The following is a 22,315-nucleotide window of genomic DNA, read 5'->3' on the forward strand; positions in this document are numbered from 1 at the left end:
AAACGGACCAATCACGATGAGCGCCGAGTTTTATGCCCATATATGGTAACGTTAGTGAATACGCCGAGTGGGGCGGACGAATCCATTTTGCCCGGCACGAGGGGAGTACCCACCATTGTATAATCCTGTTTAAGGTGTTTTATGACTTTTTACCTGGCAAAAATTAAAAAAAATGACATTTTAACGTCAAACTAGTACTGAATTGACGTGGCTTCGAACTTAAAAAAAGGTTTTTGAAAAGAAAAAATTTGAATATTGTCACCGTCCGCACCTCAATCTTAAAAGTCGATACGGTCCGACCGGCAATCCAACCGCCGCATGTCATTATCCCTTTCGTTAGTTGTTCGTTTCGTTTGATTCTTCGTTATCTTGTGACGTGTCTGTTTTAATCGGTAAGTAGCTGATATTCTGGTTTTGTAGTTTATTGTACCCTCATTACATTCCTAAAGTCTATTCGAAGTACTTAATCTGCGCGAAAATCCCACCGTCAAATCCCAATCGCGCTATAAATATTTGCCGGGTCCCACCTGTTTTATTTGGGAGTTCCCGTCTGCTATTTTTAAAAAAAACAGGAACAAGTGGTTGACTGTCTAATTATAAGAAACTGTTTATTTATATTTTGATAGAGAATTGCTTGGAAAGACGCCAAGTTTAATCCTGTCGTTGATTGATTATAAACGATGATTTATTAGGTAGGGTCATTGTTGGTTTTTAATCATAGTAACAGTTCATTGTTGCTATTAAATTACTCATTATGTGTTGATTAAATCCAATAAAAATCACTTTTACCAGCAGGAGAAAATTATTATAAATCACCTACCTAGAAATATCAAGTTCAATTTCATTCATTCATAGTTTCCTTTGGTCTATTGTTTTATGTTATTATGAGCTAAATTAGTACAATCGGTATTATTCAGTATTTAGTAGTATACTCTGCCAGTGTCCTGACTCCCATTTGGTTTATGAAAAAGAAACAAATTGTGGGTGTCAGGAAGTGTCATAATCAACCAATAGAAACCGATATTCTTCTGATTTTATGTTGGTTAGGGCTTAGGAGTTTAAATAAAAGCGGGTCACGTGAGATATATTGCAATTCGCATATGAAAAGGTCACGCGACAAGTTGTCAAAAGAAGTCATCAAGTGTGCTTTGAGCATGTATGCAACACGCCATACATTAGACAAATGTCACAAATTTGCCAAGACAATGTTTTACAGTGTATTTTATGTCAATTAATATGTAATAAACCTTTCTGAAAAATATGAATGTAAATTCACCACTTCTGATTAAAAATGGGTTGGGTTTGGGGTTTTCTAGTATAAGTTTATGATTAGAATCACAATTTTATTTTTTGCTCGAAAAACTAAGTATGTTTACCACCATATTACAAGAAAGTTTCTGTATCATTTTGTCAACTTTGACATGCTATTTAAATATGTCAACCATAGAACCCATCTAAGTAGGTACACCAACAACTAACCGTGGTTAAAATAAATTTAATCAATCTGGAAATTATCCAGGAAATTAGGGGGTGAGGGTTAAACGGCCAAACCTATACCATGCCTAGAGAATTGGATTTTAAAAGCAGAAAATTGTGTCCGATAAAATTTTAGGTTTTTTTAAAGGTTTTATTACATAACTTCATTCAGTCGTGACAATGGGGGTTTACCCCTGAAAAAGTAACACCCTGTACATTTTCATTGTGGAGATCCTAGAAAGTATGTAGGTAGACAAATTGAACTTGATATTTCAAAAATGAATGAAGTTACGTAATATAAACATTATCACCCTGTATCTCGGTAACAATTCATTTTCGGACACAACTTTCTGCTTAAAATCCAATTTTCTAGGCATGGTATAGGTTTGGTCGTTTAACCCTGACTCACCCTGTAGAATAAACCCAGTAGGATGGGTGAAAAAATAAGTTTAAACAGCACATACATGCTCATTTATATTAATGAAACCATAAAGTTTGTTAAAGCTCGTTTTGAATTTATTTAGGGGATCCAAGTTTAAGTTAAAGGTGGCTCAGGCTGTCACAATACTCAATAGAAATGTCACTTAACCTCACTTGAACTTGATTTAAACTCAGCTTAAAGTCGACGGTGCAAATGACCGTTAGATGTGCTGGAAGTAACTTTATGTTGAACTATTACTCAAAATTATAAAATTGAAAGAAAAGAAGATAGGTCTTAAACTAAGACTTAAAAAAAGCTAAGTTTACTGCTAAACTAGTAACTAGTGACCTGTTCTAAGAAATGCCATTAAAATAGTACTGTAATACACTAGACTAAGTTGCATTAAAAAATTTAAATTCCAGCATCTAAATGACCGTTATACCTAGTTCGCGGACTTGATAAACTGGGTTTTAACCAATCACACTAATTATATGACATCAAACCTTTAAATATTTCCAAAAATTCTTTAATAAACAGTATGAATCTTCAGTCTGATGATTTTCTGAAAGGCTTCAAACCGAGTGGTGGGGGGGAAAGAGAATCGATGCAATGCAAGACCATATATGGAAATCTTGTTCGGGATTGGTTCGCTGTGCCGGCTATCTTGCGCGGTAGTTTCGGTGGGGCGCGGATTTATAAAACGAATGCGGCTTTTCGATTTTACACATTTCTGTCTTGTGATATTTTAGAGTGAGTACGGCTGTGCTTGCACGAGTTAACTTGATTTGATTCAACCCTTCAGCTTTTACAGAAAAAGTAAGTGTGCGGTCAATTATTAGTGCCTTTTTAAGTTTTGGGTGCGCCTTTTAGTTGTGATTTGTGTTTTAGTTTTTCTCCCCTGGATACATATCATCATTTTGCCTTTAAAAAAACCTGTTTGATAGGATCATCTGAAACAAGGTGGGAGATATATTCTGGAAATTTCGGTCTGTAGTTCTAACGGTCATTTTGAAATCGCAGTTTTTTTTTCATTTATTCCGTTAAAAAACGGTTTTTCTAAAATCTGCTACAAGTTTTCCAGAGTGTAACTTCCAAGATGGTGTACCTTATTTTTTACAGCAGTATCGAATTAGTAGTAAAGAAGTAACGACATTTTTTTAAAAGTCTAGACTGAAGTTAAAGTAGGGCGTGTCTCTGATTTTCAATAGCCTAACTTGGCAACGCCGCAGACTAGTCACGCTAACTCTTGCATGACGTCACTCGAAGTCCATGACCCTGGTTTTCTTCTTCAATGAAACAAGCTATTTTAGTAACGTCACTACTAATTTTAGATTATTTTTTTTTACTTTTGTGACTTAAACAACAAAATAGTGACGTAAGGCAAAGTGAAATGTAGGCAGCCATATTATAGTCCAGTCCTATGCACCGAAAGTCCTTTTGATATAAGTCAGAAGCTTATACTGTGAATGTTTGTATAGAATTTATCACAGTCCAAACGTTATCAGTGCTCTAATTTTCTTGTATTGTATAAGGTTAGTTATACGCGAAAATAGATTCACAAGTAACCAACACTTTCTATTTTGAAAAATTAGGCTTTTACAGAACCACAACAAATACGTTTTTATGTCAGTTAATTTATATTTTAACTCAGTTTTTTGTGTGCAAAATGCTATAAAAGACACTTAATTAAACAGTTTTTTTTTGTTCATTATTTCTATAATCTTATTTGGGTTGTTCACCTTTCTTATATACTTTTTAAAAAACCGAGTAATCTTTTTTTTGCTAGTACAAGCAATGATTGACATAATTATTATGTTAACGAATAGAGTGCATTTCATTAACGTCATTTGAAAATTAATAGCTTGATTGCTTACACTTTTTGCCTGTCAGCTTCAGACTTGTCACAAAGTAAAAGAAATGGCACAACATACACAAACAAAAATAGCAAATACGTTATTGATTGAAGTAGTTTAAAATTATTGCATTTTTGGAACATTTTGATTTGTACTTATTACAATTTTTATGGAAACTTACAAGTATATTTCTACAATATTTATTTTTTCTCATTCAGGTAAGTAAAACTTGTAGATGTGCCAAAACTTTGAGTTATCATATTTTTCATTAATGAGTAGGTGAACGTTCCCATTTATTAGTTGATAGTACTTGTGACGTTTTATTTATAAAACTTTTTTTCTTTCAGAATACTAACAACATTTCAACATGTGTGACGAAGAAGTAGCCGCATTAGTCGTAGACAATGGATCCGGTATGTGCAAGGCCGGTTTTGCCGGAGATGACGCTCCTCGCGCCGTCTTTCCTTCCATCGTTGGTCGCCCCAGACATCAAGGCGTCATGGTCGGTATGGGTCAAAAGGATTCATACGTGGGTGATGAAGCCCAGAGCAAAAGAGGAATCCTCACTCTAAAATATCCCATTGAACACGGTATCGTCACCAACTGGGACGATATGGAGAAAATCTGGCATCACACTTTCTACAATGAACTTCGAGTGGCCCCTGAAGAACACCCAGTCCTTCTGACTGAAGCTCCATTGAACCCTAAAGCCAACAGGGAAAAGATGACCCAAATCATGTTTGAAACCTTCAACACTCCCGCCATGTACGTGGCTATCCAAGCTGTACTGTCTTTGTACGCTTCTGGACGTACCACCGGTATCGTACTTGACTCCGGAGATGGTGTCTCTCACACTGTACCCATCTATGAAGGTTATGCCCTTCCCCACGCCATTTTGCGTTTGGACTTGGCCGGTCGTGACTTGACCGACTACTTGATGAAGATCTTAACCGAAAGAGGATACTCATTCACTACCACCGCTGAGCGGGAAATTGTACGTGATATCAAAGAAAAATTGTGTTATGTTGCTTTGGACTTTGAACAAGAAATGGCTACCGCCGCCAGCTCTAGCTCCCTTGAAAAGAGCTACGAATTGCCCGACGGACAAGTCATCACTATTGGAAATGAAAGGTTCCGTTGTCCTGAAGCTTTGTTCCAACCCTCATTCTTGGGTATGGAAGCCGCTGGAATCCATGAAACCACCTACAACTCCATCATGAAGTGCGATGTCGACATCAGGAAGGACCTGTACGCCAACACTGTCCTCTCTGGAGGTACCACCATGTACCCTGGTATTGCTGACCGTATGCAGAAGGAAATCACCGCGTTGGCTCCTTCCACAATGAAAATCAAAATCATTGCTCCCCCAGAAAGGAAATACTCCGTCTGGATCGGAGGTTCCATCTTGGCTTCCTTGTCTACATTCCAGCAAATGTGGATTTCCAAACAAGAATACGACGAGTCTGGTCCTTCCATCGTCCACAGGAAATGCTTCTAAGTTCATTAGTTGTTTATTTATTTATTTTTTCGGATGTATCGCCCGCATTCCATATTACACGCATTTTGTATTATATTTCGCTATGCGAGAGGTCGTCGTGCGACTGAACTGCCATTTTAATATGGAAAACAACATTTAAGACCCTTAATTTCGTATGCACTAGGCCAAAGTATTATACTGTCATTATATTTTTTGTATGTAATTGTAATTACATGTTGTGCAGAATAAGACTCTTTATTTTACGTATAAATATTTGTAAGCCAACAAGAAAAATGAAAAATAATTAATAAAAAAATTGTAAAATTTGATTTACTTAAGGGTTTTTGTTCCACCATCTAATTTACCTTATCAGGGTTAGTTTTTTTTTTAAATATTTTTCTTCAAAGTTTTAAGCGAAACTGCTTTTTTTCGTAGGAAAAGTTACTTAAATTTCTGTTTACATTCATTGTAAAAGAGGTAAGTATTCGGGGGTCGTATACGAAATAAAACAAGTGTTTTCTGTTATTAAGTTGGCAGCATTTGTCAATTAATTTCACTCATATAATAACATAACACAAATCTGATACTGTAATTAGTTTTGAGCCTAATTTATCCTTTAAGGTAAAATAATTCGATTTAGTTCTATAACGACCACTTTAGCACCCATAAAGTTAGTATTAAACTTGCAAAATGGTTTGGTTTAATAATTATGTAAGGACTATCTCTGTTAACCATATCATAATTTATACAAAATATACTCAAAATTAATATGTACAAACATCACAGAATGAGATTTCAGTGGATGATGTTATGCCAGTGACATTAATTATCAAATAGTAGGTTTTGTAAATAATGCTGCCAACTTAATGAATAATAGTAAAATAAATGCTTATCCTCTTAAAACTATACTTTAATCAGTACTCCAGTTGCGGCATTTTTGTGCCAAACCAAAAAGAGTAAGAGTAAAGTGTCAAAGATATTATTTCTAATGTTTTTTTTTTTTATTTAGCTACAGGGATTATTCTGCAAACTAAAAATTATTCATTGGTAATTTTTATACCTCAAATACTGATAAGTGGTCCATCATAAATAATACTGAACAATTAAGATTTTGATTGGATTGAAAATTAAGGTCATTATCAGTTAACTAAAAAGTACGTTTTCATTCATTAAACAATTTGATTACAATACTGTGGGAAAATCTTAAATCTATTTAGTATTTAAACAGATGGGAGATTAAGAATAATGGATTTTGTGTTTGTATTCTTTGGTCTGTACGCTTGGTTTAATTTGAAAACTACAGAATTGTATGCATATAAATGTTTCGCATCAAACGCTTTAAAAACTTTATGCAATTTAATCGGTTTACTAATTTTGATTTTGAAGTTTGTCTTTTACATAATTTACAAGTGAATACAAATCTAGAATCAATCCAAAATAGGTCTCAATCAACAAGTCATTTTGTATACTTTTTAGTTGTATAAAATTGTGTAATTTTGTCTTGATTCCTTGTCAGCAATTTACTAAACAACCTCCGTGCAAATCTTTGCCAAAACTAGAACTTTGTCAAGGTTATGTTCCTATACGTTTTATGGTTACCATTAAAAATTTGATGGCCGCCTTTAACCGACCTTCTTCTCATATACGTGGTCAACGTGGTTCTTTTTATGGAGTGGAGATAATTGCAATGTCACAATCGCCAGCGTTTAAATAGATGTCAATATTAGTTCAATGTCAGCGTTATGAACGTTTCCATCTAAAGATGTACAGGGCGCGCCACGTAAAAACGTATATTTTAGGTAAAAAAATGCGCCCACATGGATGGAAACTGTTTCGCTTGGTTTAGACAGCAAACTAAAATAAAATAAGAAATTTGTGGAAAGTTTATGCAGCCAAAGTTCACAAACATTCTCAATTTAACCGTTCAATGGAGAAAGAAAGATCACAAGTAGTTGATAACTACTACTAGCAGCAAAATAAAGGTTGTTGCTTATTTTATTTTATTTACTGTATAAACCAGGCAATTTAGTGTTGTCTGTTTTAGGTTAATTTGCTCATTTTTGATACTAAATTGAATCTTCATCAGCTGCAATAGAAAACAGAGGATACTGGGTATTTAAATAACAGTGTCACTCAGCTTTTCTTTTCAAAAAAAATCATTAGTAAATATTTTTAGTTTTGTGAACAGTCTGCAAGAGAGCCTATTCCTAAAGTAATTTATTCCCTTACACAGAAGGCGCTTTTAAAAAAAATTACTATTTTACCACAACCGTTCAAAAAAAGTTGTTGTCAAAAGTACTAAAATCACATAATATTTCAACTTAAAACTGTAAGTTCATCTGCAGATGAATCCCTTTTTTCTGATTAACATTAAGTAATATATTTTTCTTGATTGAAATATGTGACTAATTTTATTTTTTTATTTGTTTCAGAATAAACAGCCAATATGTGTGACGAAGAGGTAGCCGCATTAGTCGTCGACAATGGATCTGGTATGTGCAAGGCCGGTTTTGCCGGGGATGATGCTCCCCGTGCTGTCTTTCCATCAATCGTTGGTCGACCAAGACATCAAGGTGTCATGGTTGGCATGGGACAGAAGGATTCCTATGTTGGTGATGAGGCCCAGAGTAAGAGAGGTATTCTCACACTAAAATACCCAATTGAACATGGAATCGTGACAAACTGGGATGATATGGAGAAGATTTGGCATCACACTTTCTACAATGAACTTCGAGTTGCTCCTGAGGAACACCCTGTTCTTCTTACTGAAGCACCCTTGAATCCTAAAGCTAACAGGGAAAAAATGACTCAAATTATGTTCGAGACCTTCAACACACCGGCCATGTATGTGGCCATCCAAGCCGTACTCTCATTATACGCTTCTGGTCGTACAACTGGTATTGTGCTTGATTCGGGAGACGGAGTATCGCACACTGTTCCAATTTACGAAGGTTATGCTCTTCCTCACGCTATTCTTCGGCTGGATTTAGCAGGTCGTGATTTGACAGACTACCTGATGAAAATTCTTACTGAGCGAGGATATTCATTCACCACCACTGCCGAAAGAGAAATTGTACGTGACATTAAGGAAAAGTTATGCTACGTTGCTCTGGACTTCGAGCAAGAAATGGCTACTGCTGCAAGCTCTAGTTCCCTAGAGAAGAGCTACGAATTGCCTGACGGACAAGTGATAACCATCGGCAATGAAAGATTCCGTTGCCCCGAAGCACTATTCCAGCCTTCTTTCTTGGGCATGGAAGCTTGTGGTATTCATGAAACCACCTACAATTCCATTATGAAATGCGATGTAGACATCAGGAAGGACTTGTACGCCAACACTGTCCTCTCTGGAGGTACCACCATGTACCCTGGTATTGCTGACCGTATGCAGAAGGAAATCACCGCATTGGCTCCTTCTACAATGAAGATCAAAATTATTGCTCCTCCAGAAAGGAAGTATTCAGTTTGGATCGGTGGTTCCATTTTAGCTTCGTTGTCCACCTTCCAGCAAATGTGGATATCTAAACAGGAATACGATGAATCCGGACCTTCCATCGTTCACAGAAAATGTTTCTAAGTTCGCCACTATTACATTTGTGTTTTTTTTTATAAGTCTGCATTCCAGTGCGTAGTATTTGCTTAATTTTTTGTCACAGGCAGTTTGCGAGTTTTTCTACTACTTATGATAAAATGGTCCTATTCTGTTTGGGAGGAGAAAAATCTCGCGTATTTAGAACATTAACTTATCTAAATAGTAATAGCATCAGGGATGCAACTTTAATATGATAAGGAATCGACTGTATTTAGAGGACAGCAGGCCCGCCTAGTGTATTATTAATAATAATGTTTTGTAAGTTAATATTACTAGAGGAAACGTAGGCCGTATTAATAAAATATTAAACAAAAATGATTATACTTTTTTATTTGCTGCTGTACTTATATTTCGGACAGTTAAAATTATTACGAATTACAAAAAAAAATATTAAATAGTGTACCTAAGCATCACCAGCAGCTATCCTGATCTCAGACAAATTAAAGGCTTCCTTACTGTAGTTTTCGAAAAAGTGTGACAGAAACTTTTAACACCCTTTTTTAGTTGTCCAAAAAATAATATGAGAACAGTAACGTCTTATGGAGAGGTTACGGTGTATTCAACATTCGATAATGGGGGGCGCTGGCTTACGGCTTGGAACTTTTGACATCTGACATTAAACAACAACAGAAAACTATAACCTAAATTTTGTTTAAATTTGTAAACATTCCTTATTTTAACTTTAACATGTTCCAGTAAAATTATGATTTGTAATATCATATTTTAGCTTTATTGAGAGTTCATATTTTTAATTGTTTTGAGTATAGTTTTGTATTATTTTGTCCCTTAGGTGTAGTTGTAAATTTGCTTATTTTTTGCTGAGTACTTATTAAGTAGTTTGTTGTTTGTTTCTGCTTGTGTTTGCATTATTTGCAGCAGTGTCTGGATATTCTCTAATTTTTTGGAGATCTCATTGGAGTCATTAGTTTTGTTCAGTTTAATTTTGAACTCAATTTTGGTAAGTAATAAACCATGCAATTTTTCTATGTTAACTCCTAGTAAATCCCATAATAAGATTTAAATATTATATCTATTTTTATAAACTGCAAATGTATTCATATTCTTATGGCATTGAATTGCGGTCAGTATTATTTTATTACCCCAAAGAACTTACAAGAGAGTGGTTTTATAGTTTAAGCATATACAGGGTGGACCATAAGTAATAGGACATGACATAGAGCTACAGCATATTCCTGACATCAAAATAATACGATTTAGCTAAATTGTCCTATACTGAATGTTAATATTAAGAAAGATACAGGGAGTGAAAGTTAAAAATTTCGTTCTTGATTTTTTTATCATATCATCTAAGTCTTTTGATATAAACTACTGAAAATGTGTATAAGGAGGTTTTACGGTAAATACGATAAATAATATAAAACATGAAATATCTCGAAAACGGTAAACTTTTAAGACTTAGAACAGTCCACCCATCTAGGTATCTTTTTTACATAGAAAACATATTAGAATCATATTTTGAAGTATGTTCATTTCAGTTGCCTAACAAAAAGTTTAAGTCTTTTTAAGCAGCTGAAATGGTTGCAGGAAGCGCCCCTTATCAGCTACTGCAAAAATAAAAGCATTCTATTTACCAGCTGTCAAAAACCCCTTATACAAATTTTCCATTATTTATATGAAAAGACCTTGATGATATGATAAAAAATCAAGAACAAAAAATTATTTTGATATCAGGAATATGCTGTAGTTCTATGTCTCATTACTTATGGTCCGCCATGTATAATGACAAGTTAAGAAAAAGCAAGATAAGCCAGTTTTTGGCATTATTAAGTAGGTACTTCAATTGATTTGTATACATACATATTACCATACATACTTTGTATGTGGTATTACTGTAACTCTTTCTTATACAGGGTGTTAAATTCCCAATACAATGTGGTATCAACTCAAGCCTCTAATTGGTTTTGTGATGTAGACAGATTAGACAAAAAGTAACTTTGGATTTTTAATTAGACTTTTGTATACCATTACATTTTTGAATACTTCTAGTGATTATAAGTAATTATTGTCATATATCCTATCCTGGGCCCTAATTCTTGAAACCGGGAAATGGAATTTTCAGAAAATGTGGAAAATCTGTTAACTGCTAATCTTAAATCTATTCCTTTTTGCAGCAATGACTGATAAGCATACCAAGAAAGTTCAACAGTGTTTGGAGGATATACAGGAAGAACGCGATGATTTGTTGAAACATGTAGATATACTAATTAATTTAGTGAGTGAATTCTGACCATGAAACCAGATTTGATCATAATGTCTTTACATTTACGAAAGGAAGGGAATGACAGACAGTTGTCTCTACAATACTTGATCATTCCCTTCCTTTCCTACTCATACAACTCCACTGAAAGAATAAGTACTACATTTCTTTATAGGCAACTAACTGGTCTAAAAGACTTTCAACCAAAGCTCCGCCGTCTGAAAAAGAAGCAGTCCTAACTTTTATTCGAAAAATCTCGCTTGCATTTTCGGAGTTAAATCAAACTGCTTTAAAGTGCATAGAAGGGGTGACTGAACTGGGATTAAATGAAAGCCAAGAAGGGAACGTCATTCAAGTAAGAGACAGCCCAAGTCGTGAACTTTGTGACTATATGAAAGGCAGTCCTCCTTTGGAGAATTATAGCAGTAGCGTTTCATCTACTGAAGGTCCGAAAATACCTAATAAGGAAGTGCTGAATGAGTCCTATGTACGGAAGCCTCTGGACAATGTAACTTTGAAAGCAATTTGTACCACACTCATAAATAGTCAAACCGCTAATACCCAGCCTGAAACTCCTGAAAATGCAATAGTCAAAAAGTCACCTTGTTCGTCTGTCGTTTCTGTAGAGGAGTCTGATGTTTTTTCCACTGTTAGCTCACATACATTTGTACATCCGTTAGCTAAATTAGAAATTCCAACAACCATTCCGCAACAGTATAATACTAGCGATTTAGACGCAGTCAAAGAAAATCTGTTGTATATCAGTAGAAAAATGGGATTCGACACGGAACGTATTGCCGAATCTACAAAGGAGTTTGACAAATCTACAGGAAAGGAGGAAAAACAAGCCCAACTTTGTAAGTATTATCACTAGCCCTATAATAGCTATAGTGTGATGACCCCTTTACACTCAGCCCAATTTTATATGATCAAATAGAACTGGAATAAGCACAACCACAAATAAAACATATAATCCTCTCATCTCTTTGACTCATTTGATATTTACCGACTCTTGAGGTGAAATAGACCATCTTTTAAAAAGTTCCAGGACAAAGAGATTACAACTAGACAACTTTATAGGGTCTGTCTGTCTAAATTATATATTTTTTTTACATAAATTTTTTTGATTAAATTAAGTATAAGTTTCTCATCTTTTAGCAAGCAAAGTTCAAATGTCTGACTTAAGGTTTAATAGCAATCCGCCAAAGCTTTACAACGAGTTATATTTTCATAAATTTGACAGTGTTAAGACTGAAAACAATAATGTACAGCCCGACAAGGGAAAAGACCTAGTTTCTATGCTAAATAGATTGAGTGAGTAGCAAGGCGGGTTTACATTGGTAAAACTGTAAACTTATAGCCACGTCAACCAAAACAGTAAATATTTGTGGTCTTTTTTAAAACTTAAACAAACGTATTGTCTAATAAAGTAGTAATATGAACTAGCTAACGATTTTCTCTAATTTTTAGCTACTGACAATCTTTGTGACTCTAGTAAAGTTCCCATGTCTGACATGAGACTTGATGCCGATCCCCAAAAACTTAACAACGACTCTTTTGTTAAAGAAACAGGGAATTGCACGTTAGAGACCTTCAAAAGTCATTTATCACTTTGTACTGGAGCAATTCCTAAACAGACCTACACAGAGCCAAAGTTATTAGGTAAGTACGTGTTTTCGATCAATATATTCTTGTAATTGTTTCAATAAAAAGAAGTATATAATACATAGGATGATGGTGCTATTTTTAATAAACATTAAAGGGGATTCTCATATCCGCTGAAATTGCGTTCAACTCTAAAACTTTATTTAAGAACGTTGTTTAGAATGTTGATTTATTAAAAAATTATAACATTTAGTGTGTTTTATTTTACAGAATCCACATCGTCTAGTGTACGTAGTTGTGACAAAGTCACAGCTTGGCTGAATCATGAATCGCCTGATAAAAAGCTAATGTTATCTTCGACAGATTCTGATCGTTCAATCTCTAGTATTCCTAAACCTGTTAGTTTGATCCAGGCGTTAAATGAATGTCCAAGGTATGTATGATCTTATATCGATCGATGTTTTTCGTCATGGGACACCCTGTACTTGTATCAAATAATTTGTAATAACAACCGATTGATTCTTGGTTCGGTAATACGTGAAATACTACTTCGAAATAGTTTTGATAAATTTATACAGTTATTTTAATTTCAGGATAGACAGAAACGAGTTAGTGAAAGAAAGGGCACTGGCCGAAATGCCTGACTTGAAATTGGTGTCTGTTCCCAATAGTTCGAAAGTTATTGTAAACGATTTATCTTCAAAACGGTCCAACAAGGAAAAGGAAACAGAAAAAAAATTGAGTAAACACTCTAATCATTTGGTATCTTCAGGTGAGTGATTCTTTTTACTTAATTTGATGATATGTATTATAAATATTGCAAGGGTATTGTTGTAAACCATTTGCTCTCAACAAAGATGAAACAAATCTACATCAAACTGTGTGTTGTTTGTATATGTTTTACTATTTCAATAGATAAATTATTCAAAATTATACCAGGGATACTTACTTGGTATTTGTACAGAAATGTATTTGTTACTTAAAAATTAACATTTACTAGCTGCTTACTTCATACTTGTGATCTTCGTTTAATCGTATTAAGTTTCAGAAATCAAAAGCGTGGACGTTATAGACCTTAATTCAATTTGTGTGTTCTCCCACATCGAGTCTCCTGCCGAGTTTTACCTTCAAATTCTTGTGCCGGAAACTGGTTATTTGGATTTGTAAGTTTTGCGTCGTCTCAACTCTGATCACGTTGAACTGTGATGGTTTGTTTTAGAATTTCGACAACTTTAAAACGAAAATTTAATAACACTTCATCACCTTTCGAATCGAAAACAGAGGCCTTTGAACGGATCGGGCGCTTTTGCTATGGTTGCATCTGGAAAATCAACGATTCTTGGTTTAGAATGGAAATTTTGGACTGGAAATTGGTAAGTACTGTTCTCGCGGACTGAGTTTACCCGTGCGTCATCCCCCTGTGATTTGGAAGTAGACATGCATTATTGTCTTCATCCTTGTCTATTGTTCACTTTCAGAAAGGGTAAATATCTAAGTGAATGTCTTCCAAAAAAACATTTACTAATTAGCGCTTCTATTTCAGTCATTGTCAGTTTGAAAACCATCGAAATTTATTTTATTTGTTTACTATTAATTCTTTTCCGTTTCTTTGTGTTGTTAATCATTTATAAAGTTTTCTATTTACCACACCACCACAGTTCTTTTAAGAGCTATTGTTTCTACGCTTTTAACATTCTGTAAGTACTTTCATAATATTATTATTAATATTTTTATTTTTTTCATGTCGGCTGTCACGATCTAACCAAAATTGGCACAATTACTAACCTGTTTTGAAAAAAAAGTGGGAGTGTCTATTATGGTTTTTATTTAGCCATTTGGTTTTTCGTAAATTCGGAATTACTTACTATTACAGTAGTTTTTTAGAAAATGCCTGGAAAAATTCTCCCAGGCAGTTAATTCTTAACCTTTCTGAATATTTTGAATTGGAAAAAACCAATAGAGGACCTTTAGAAGCTTTATCATCTGTTCAGGAAGAAAATAAGAAATTTTAAGACCTTACTTATTCTTACTGATGTATTTTTTTTTTGATACTAGAAGGTTGCAGCTGCTTTGAAAATTTCCCGCAAAACTGTTTATTCGATTCGGAAAAAGCAAGTAATCTTATGATTTCTTCACCTAGAAAACGTAAATCGAGATGTTATCGACGAGCCAAGACCACTGATTTATCTGAAATCATTAAAATGGATATATGTACAACGATAGTATGTTAATAATAGTAAAATATATCTACTTTTGTAAGAAACATCTATTAACATTTCATTGTTTCCAGAAACTGAGATTTTTGGGTTGCATTATAGATTTTTCATAAAAATTTCATCAAAACCTATTAATAATAAACTCATAGAAAAAATAAAATAAGCGTCTAAAATGTTTTCCAGCGGGTTTAAAATAAAATAAGTGGATTGCAACCTGAAAATGAGATATGAGATACTACAGCATCACTCAGAACGTCTTATTTAATTTTTAATTTGTTGTATTTATTTTAGAGAAACATGTAACCATCCAGAACCTAAATCAAGAGCTTAAAGTTAAAGAAATACTACATTTTGGTGATACATCTTTGCGAATTTTGGTAAATAAATTAGGTTTCAAATTTAGACGGAATTCTATGATCCAAACGGAGACTTCTCATAAATAAAAAATGTTATTTCGGTCAAGATATTTTTGATTTGCTTTGGTATAAGGTTGTTTTAGTGCAAATTTGCAGCCAAAGATCTCTACTTTCTGACTGACAATACACGCAAAATTTTAAACGTGACGAAGCTTTAGACACGCCCTTTTCTATAATATGAACACAACAGGTTTGTTGACGAAAATTTGATTTGATTCATATGATTATAAATGACGTAGCTTCACTCCGCGAGAACAGTAAAACTCGAGGTAGAAGTTTTTTTTCTTGGTATTAATATCTTGTTGTATTGATAATTTTATTCTAATGTGTGGCTCTGATAACTTGAAAAGCTTCTGTACTAGGTGTCCTCTGACGATGAAGTTGACGTTCAGTTGGTCGATTATGGATTGAAATGCACCACCAGCTTTGTGCATCTTAGACCTTTGACAGAGGACTTTATTCACATTCCAAAGCTTGCGATTAAATGTCATTTGATGGGGGTAAGTTTTCTTATAACTTTTATGTACGTATTATTCAAAACTTTTAAATAATGAAAATAACAGGTAGGTAATGAAAGTAGATTATTTTTAACTAACAGGAAGTATTTTTGAGATCAATGCATTCGGCCGCATTTGTGTTTTAGTTAGTTAGTATGTGACGTTTTCTATTATACGTTAACCATTGTTACTATGTTGTAAGCACTGTTTCAGCCATATTTACTTTTAGCTGTACCCACCCGGTTCCACGTATCTCAACAGGCTTACGGACTGGCCGTCCAGCGTTACTGATTTTCTATACGATATAACCAACTTAAGTAGAAATCTAATGGATTGCACTGAAATTCCTAACAACATTGACTTTTTTGAGGTGGTTTTTGCTCAACCAGAGAGGTAATTCTTGGTTTATTTGTCAGTAGATTATTGTCGTAACAAACTGGAAAAAAGTGTATTATTTTCAGACATACAATAATAACAATTTAAACAATTGACAAAAATAAAGTGCTGTTGCAAAATAATGTCTAATAGGCGTTTAATATAATTAAGTATGTTTAGTTGTTTCCTTGTCCGTTTAGAGATTCGATTGCAGTGGATTTAATGAACTATACAGCGAGGAACACCACTCTTGGAGAGATGCTCATCGATATGCAGTTGGCGGTTGAAATTATTGACGAATGTAAGTACATACTACACTTCTATTCTGGCTATAATTAATTACTTTGTTGTTAACCTACTCTGGATAATAAAATTATCAGAACACGATTTCTTGTTATTTTATTATACACAGAAAATACTATGGATCGGGTAGATTCAAAAAGTGCTACTGTGTGCTTCTTAAACAATGCATTATACCTATTTAGGTATTGTTTTATATTTTAGATGAACAGCATCCCGAATTGGGCGGATTTCTAACTGATATAGACGAGCTAGAAAGGCCGGAAAACTTGAATGAGTTTGTTTTGGGCTATGACGCCCGTGACGAATTACGGATTTGTCGATTTACCAGACCAGACGGATCATGTTTTAAAGGAAAAAACTGTAAACTGGAACATATTCCACTTAAAGGTATGTAAAAGCGAGTTTTTGGTGTCAGCAAGTGAACAACAAACTATTTTTATTATCAATTCTCAAATGAAAACTTTGTCATAACAGCGCCCGTTCATTCCTGCACACACATATACAAAAATTTACATTTTATATTGTTTCAGACGGATACACAACGGACAAAATACCCGTTTTTAGTTTGGCTATAAACGATTTGGTATGGCCTTGCAAGGGTGAAAAACTCAAGGTGCTAATCACTAGCTACTTGGATTCATGCACATATTTAGTGCAGTTAGTTCGGGATCCGGTGTTTAAAGAAAACTGTAAGTTGCTTGCTTTGTATCAACAAGTCATTCTTCAATTGTGGTTGGTTTCTCAATAGAATTAATAAAGAGTATATGAATTAATATTTAATGGTTCTAGAAATCACAATTTTACTGTGTTATTATACAATCCCATTTTTTTGTGATTTTGGAAGCGCCTTGTCTGATTTATCGAAGTTTCTTACTTGAAAACTTTCAGTTCCTGGATAATGCATGATAATTAAGTAACTATGTTTTATCATATTTTTGTCTGTGAATATCATTCTTGTATGACTTGTCTAATTTCTGATGCGGGAAGTAAATACCTGCTGTACTTACCTTTCAGCTGAACGGAAAGTAACATACAGAATTAAAGAATATTTGTTAGAATATTCTCATTTTATTTAATAATTAGCATGATTTTGATGAAGTCGTACAAAATATAGTGTAAGCATCACGAACAGTAACAGCTTTACTGATCTCAGACAAATTAAGGCTTTGTTTCGCACAGCCTTCAAACTTTTTGTCATCAATCACCGTTCTTGATACTTAATATACTATTGTATTTTAATAGACTTTATTATAGTTCTTATTTGTTTTTTTTTTGGTATTATAAAGGTGTGGTAAATCCAAAACCGACCATAGGAAAACCGTGTAACTGACAGAGAAACGTAGATAATTGCATGCGCGGGACAAAGACAGAAAACGAAAAAAATATCAAGTAGGCCATATTTTCAGCGCGCTGTTGCCAAAATCCAGCACCGTCGACAAAATTAATTTTGTTCTTGGATTATTCCATGGAAAACATTATAAATCTAGATCTCCATCTTAAATAGGAGGCCATGAAGACACGAAATTTGACATTTGATTAAAAGCTATTTCAAATATCCAAAATAATAATCCAAGAACAAAATTAATTTTGTCGACGGTGCTGGATTTTGGCAACAGCGCGCTGAAAATATGGCCTACTTGATATTTTTTTCGTTTTCTGTCTTTGTCCCGCGCATGCAATTATCTACGTTTCTCTGTCAGTTACACGGTTTTCCTATGGTCGGTTTTGGATTTACCACACCTGTATATGTTTACTCTATTATCTTAATTTTTGTAGTAAATGTAGAAATGGATAGGGAGATTTCCGATCTTATGGATGCAATGAACAATACCAAAATCGTCAATAAATTTGAATCTTTCAAAGTTGGACCAGCTCTTGGAGAAACTATTATTGCATTACATCCGCTAGCCAGACAGTGGATACGAGTTGTCGTCAGACAAATCAATCCGAATGGCATTGAAGATACTTACGAGGTAAACTGAATATAAATAAATGTAGTAATATATTTCTAAAAATTTTAAAATGCATTTTATATGGGTAATTTGTTACTTTTAGGTTTACGCTGTAGACTTTGGGGATCAGTTTATCGTTCCCTTGAAAAATATCCGTGTCATGAAAGAGGAGTTTATGCACGTTCCTTTCCAGGTAGCCTTAAATTCTAGTTGAGAATTTCATTGGTATTATACTCTTTTTTTTCCAGGTAGTCAAAGTGTATTTGGGTAACTACCAACACAAAAAGGAATGTGACAAAAACAAAGCAAAGAAGTTTTTTGAAACGTACATAAGTTTTAAAACGTTCTTAGCCAAATTCGAGTGAGTATTTAAATAGGTACCGTAAAGTAACAAATACATGGAACGCTTGCGATATCTCGAAAACCACTTGCTTGAAATTTGATTTTTCTACAATTAGCTTTCCTAGTACGATCGATCAAATGTGTTAATTTCAATTCAAACACTTTGTGTTGCATTTTGCGTGCAAATGAAACTTTCTTGGTCACACGTTCTGTTGTGTTAGCTGCATCTAATATATCGCCCAGAATATCAAAATCTAAACATACAAACCTTGTCAATTATAATGTATGATTGTTATAATTGATGATTTATATGTATAGTGTTCTATCTCTATTTAATCAGCTCCAAACATCCATCTTTGAATATAGGCCTTTTCTTTCTTCTATGCTTGTTGATGTGTAGTGTTATCGGGTATTATAAAATTATTTTCATTCACAGATCAGACGATCCGCCATACCGTGTACAGCTAACTACCCTCATTAACGGCGATATAGGGCCTACATTAATAAAGCACGGTTTAGCAGAACCACGACGTTTCGATTGCCATCTGACCGAAACTGAGAATAAAAGATTGAAAAATGGTTTAACCACTGCCTTAGAATAATAAGAGTATTATAGAGTTTATTACTTAATTTGACTTTTTAATCATAATATTTTAAAGCATTGTGAAAAGTGGTGATAATATTTTAATTAAATGTGATTGTCTTTGAAACTTTTTAAAATGAATATAAATGTTATATTTTGAGTATTTGGAAAAATATTATTATTATGTGGAAGGGAGGTCTTGATCCAGTGCGGGAAAGTATTACTTTCCGCACTTGTTAAGAAAAATAACGATTCAAAACTCAACAGATCTTCATAGGAGTTGCCTACTTCAACAAAAGAGTATTATAAACTATAAAGCACTGAAAACATTCAGTCTAATCCAAGCTTTCGTGGAATTGTTTTCAACAACTTTATAATTTGTTAAAAGCGGACATATGGAACAGTTTCGATCGTTTTAATCCTTTTAAATCAATCAAATAATAGTCTTTCCATATGCTGGCAAGTCGCCTGAACAAACGGTAGAAGATTTTAGGACCTAACCTCACTTACCAAATACCTTACTTCATGTATGTTTTTATTTCTAATGAATTTCTGATTTGTCCAGAATAGTTTTGCAAGCTTTGCCAACTTTTTTTTGTGGTTTTGTTTGAATTTTTGCTCTTTCTAAAATATCTCGTTGTTTTACGAAAACTCTAACTAAACTCGAGTCATTAATTACTAAAATGAGTAAGCATATGTATTCAACTGTGAATCTGTCTGATAAAGAGTTAAAAGACCAGGGTAACCGTTTGTACAACTTGAGGAAATATGAAGATGCTATAAATTGTTACAGCAAGGCAATAGTAAGTGTACTTGTATTGACTAGAAAATCTATTACAAAGTGTAACATTGAAATCTTTAGATTAAAAATCCGGACATAGCCCACTATTTTACAAACCGAGCTTTGTGCTATTTGAAACTTTTAAAGTGGGATAATGCAACCACAGACTGTCGTAGAGCCTTGGATATGGATCCCAATTTAGTTAAAGGCCATTTCTTTTTGGGACAAGCCTTGAAGGAAATAGGAAATCTAGATGAAGCTATCAAACATTTACAGAGAGGTAAAGTACTATTAATTCTGTGTTACATTAAAGGCTTTTCCATTATTTTATTAGGTAATTCTTCTATTTTTATGTGTTTCTATAAGTATGTATTTTCATACCAACTTTAGAGTAAATGTGTTTCTTTATCCTGCTTTACCTTCACAATGGCTAGCAATAGGAAATTACTAATAAAATTCCGCTACTTACCATCAAAGGTAAATACTAAACAATTTGTTGTTTTTAAGAATGTAGCTATTGTTCTTAGTATAATCAGTTAGCAATTACATTTTCATTGTTAATCTAAAAGAATCATGACAATTTTGTTTGAGACTTTATACCTACAACTTATCTAGTACCTACAGGATGTTTTGATTTACTACATTGATCCTTAAGTCTGTTCTCTCTGTCTCTTAAAATTTTTATTTGATCTACTGTATCCATGAAATCTGGATGTTTTATCTGTATTTTTATTTTGGCAATGATTTTTTCTTTAAGGTTATAACATTTTTTTTAAAAAGAGTATTTTGGGTGTGTACCTACCTATCTGCTTTTGTCAGTATAAGTATAAGTTAAAGTGAAAGAGACTCTGTAAACTTGCACTCCAAAATTTGTCTAAAAATTCTTGTTGATGTAGCCAAAACTAGGAGAAACTTTTTTTTTAGCACTAGATTTGTCAAAAGAACAAAAATTAAATTTTGGTGATGATATTGCTTTCCAATTGCGGGCTGCAAGGAAAAAAAAGTTTTCAATTCAAGAAGAAAAGCGAATTTCCCAAGAAATTGAACTGCAAACATATCTCAATAGACTAATACGTGAAGATAAGGAAAGGCAAATAAATAGTTTAAGAATGGAAGAGAGTGATAATAACGTTAGGAACGAGAAGGTTTTGGAAATTGAAGAGACATGTGTAAGTCGTTGGTAGTTTTTAAAACTTTTTTTGCCTCACTAGTATCACGTTTTACAGGATACCTATACGAATGAGCTAAATTCTTTATTTCAAAAAGTTGATGACAGGAGACGGGTATGGTACTTTTGTGTGCACATTCCAGAATTTACATGATTGTTGTTATTCTAGAAACGCGAAGTTCCAGATTATCTTTGCGGAAAAATTAGTTTTGAAATACTGCAAGAACCAGTGATAACTCCCAGTGGGATTACTTACGACAAGAAAGATTTGGAGGAACATTTACAGGTACCTAGGCAAGTTACAAGGTTACCTTCTAATGTTAATACGATTTTTTGCAGCGTGTGGGTCATTTCGATCCAGTTACAAGAGTTAAGTTAACCGCGGATCAGCTGATTCCCAATTTCGCCATGAAAGAAGTTGTAGATGCCTTTTTGACTGACAATGAATGGGCATTGGAGTACTAGATGAATCTGAACCAAACGAAGTTTGTGGTAACTAAATTAACTATTTTAATAGCTTTGGAAACTGTCATTTGTAACGATTATATAGGGTGTTTCAAATCTGAGCCTTAGCATCATTGGGATCTCAACAATGGTAAGGGAAACAAGGAAAAAATTTCGAATTTTTGTTTTGTTCTAAGCTAATTTGCTCAAAAAATATTTCAGTAACTTTATTTTTAGACTATTCTATATCTTTTACAGTTGTTGAGAATCCAGTAAAGTGCCTCAAATTGGAAACACACTGTACAGGGTTTATTTGGTATTAAAAAAATCTCAAGCTTTTTTTGAAGAACTTATTTAAAGTTGTTATCTTGTATATAATGTTCTTTATTCTGATTTTAAAGTGACATATTATGCCATAGTTTTTAGAGAACTGTGTTATCAATTTGAAATTATATTTTATCAAATTCAAAAATGCATTATTGATTTGTTCCTTAGAGTTTGAAACTTTGGTGATGGTATCATTTGGAACAAACAGAAACTGAAGAAAATCAGTTTTGTGTAACTTCTCTGTTTCCAAACTCTTAAAAAAGAAAGAT

General features: G+C 33.7%; 4 protein-coding genes across 6 annotated transcripts; all 4 read left to right on the forward strand.

Moving 5' to 3' along the window:
* Window positions 1-250: 250 nt before the first annotated feature.
* On the forward strand, window positions 251-5,560 carry LOC145735955 (actin-5C-like). Of its 2 annotated transcripts, none has more exons than XM_081990121.1 (2): window positions 251-392; window positions 4,098-5,560. In XM_081990121.1, exon 2 carries the CDS (start codon window positions 4,118-4,120, stop codon window positions 5,246-5,248), a length of 1,131 nt encoding a protein of 376 aa, XP_081846247.1. In that variant the 5' UTR covers window positions 251-392; window positions 4,098-4,117; the 3' UTR covers window positions 5,249-5,560. The 2 variants fall into 2 exon arrangements, with proteins under 2 accessions (XP_081846247.1, XP_081846239.1); XM_081990113.1 differs by lacking the exon at window positions 251-392 and adding an exon at window positions 2,553-2,713.
* LOC145735963 (actin-5C) lies at window positions 252-9,134 on the forward strand. The gene is made up of 2 exons (XM_081990134.1): window positions 252-392; window positions 7,660-9,134. Exon 2 carries the CDS (start codon window positions 7,674-7,676, stop codon window positions 8,802-8,804), a length of 1,131 nt encoding a protein of 376 aa, XP_081846260.1. The 5' UTR covers window positions 252-392; window positions 7,660-7,673; the 3' UTR covers window positions 8,805-9,134.
* A 343-nt stretch (window positions 9,135-9,477) lies between these two features.
* LOC145735941 (uncharacterized) lies at window positions 9,478-19,489 on the forward strand. Of its 2 annotated transcripts, none has more exons than XM_081990094.1 (17): window positions 9,478-9,777; window positions 10,952-11,052; window positions 11,213-11,894; window positions 12,508-12,699; window positions 12,913-13,075; window positions 13,236-13,414; window positions 13,685-13,805; window positions 13,862-14,015; window positions 15,637-15,774; window positions 16,001-16,164; window positions 16,347-16,447; window positions 16,651-16,836; window positions 16,980-17,138; window positions 18,226-18,422; window positions 18,505-18,594; window positions 18,650-18,762; window positions 19,180-19,489. In XM_081990094.1, exons 2-17 carry the CDS (start codon window positions 10,954-10,956, stop codon window positions 19,343-19,345), a joined length of 2,904 nt encoding a protein of 967 aa, XP_081846220.1. In that variant the 5' UTR covers window positions 9,478-9,777; window positions 10,952-10,953; the 3' UTR covers window positions 19,346-19,489. The 2 variants fall into 2 exon arrangements, with proteins under 2 accessions (XP_081846220.1, XP_081846228.1); XM_081990102.1 differs by having other exon boundaries at window positions 13,691-13,805.
* A 370-nt stretch (window positions 19,490-19,859) lies between these two features.
* On the forward strand, window positions 19,860-22,191 carry STUB1 (STIP1 homology and U-box containing protein 1). The gene is made up of 6 exons (XM_081971993.1): window positions 19,860-20,129; window positions 20,189-20,387; window positions 21,032-21,276; window positions 21,334-21,390; window positions 21,445-21,561; window positions 21,615-22,191. Exons 1-6 carry the CDS (start codon window positions 20,010-20,012, stop codon window positions 21,738-21,740), a joined length of 864 nt encoding a protein of 287 aa, XP_081828119.1. The 5' UTR covers window positions 19,860-20,009; the 3' UTR covers window positions 21,741-22,191.
* Window positions 22,192-22,315: the final 124 nt, after the last annotated feature.

This window comes from Ips typographus, linkage group LG1, assembly GCF_016097725.1.
Source record: "Ips typographus isolate SLU linkage group LG1, UJ_Ityp_2.0, whole genome shotgun sequence".
In the NCBI taxonomy this organism is placed as follows: Eukaryota; Metazoa; Arthropoda; class Insecta; order Coleoptera; family Curculionidae; genus Ips; species Ips typographus.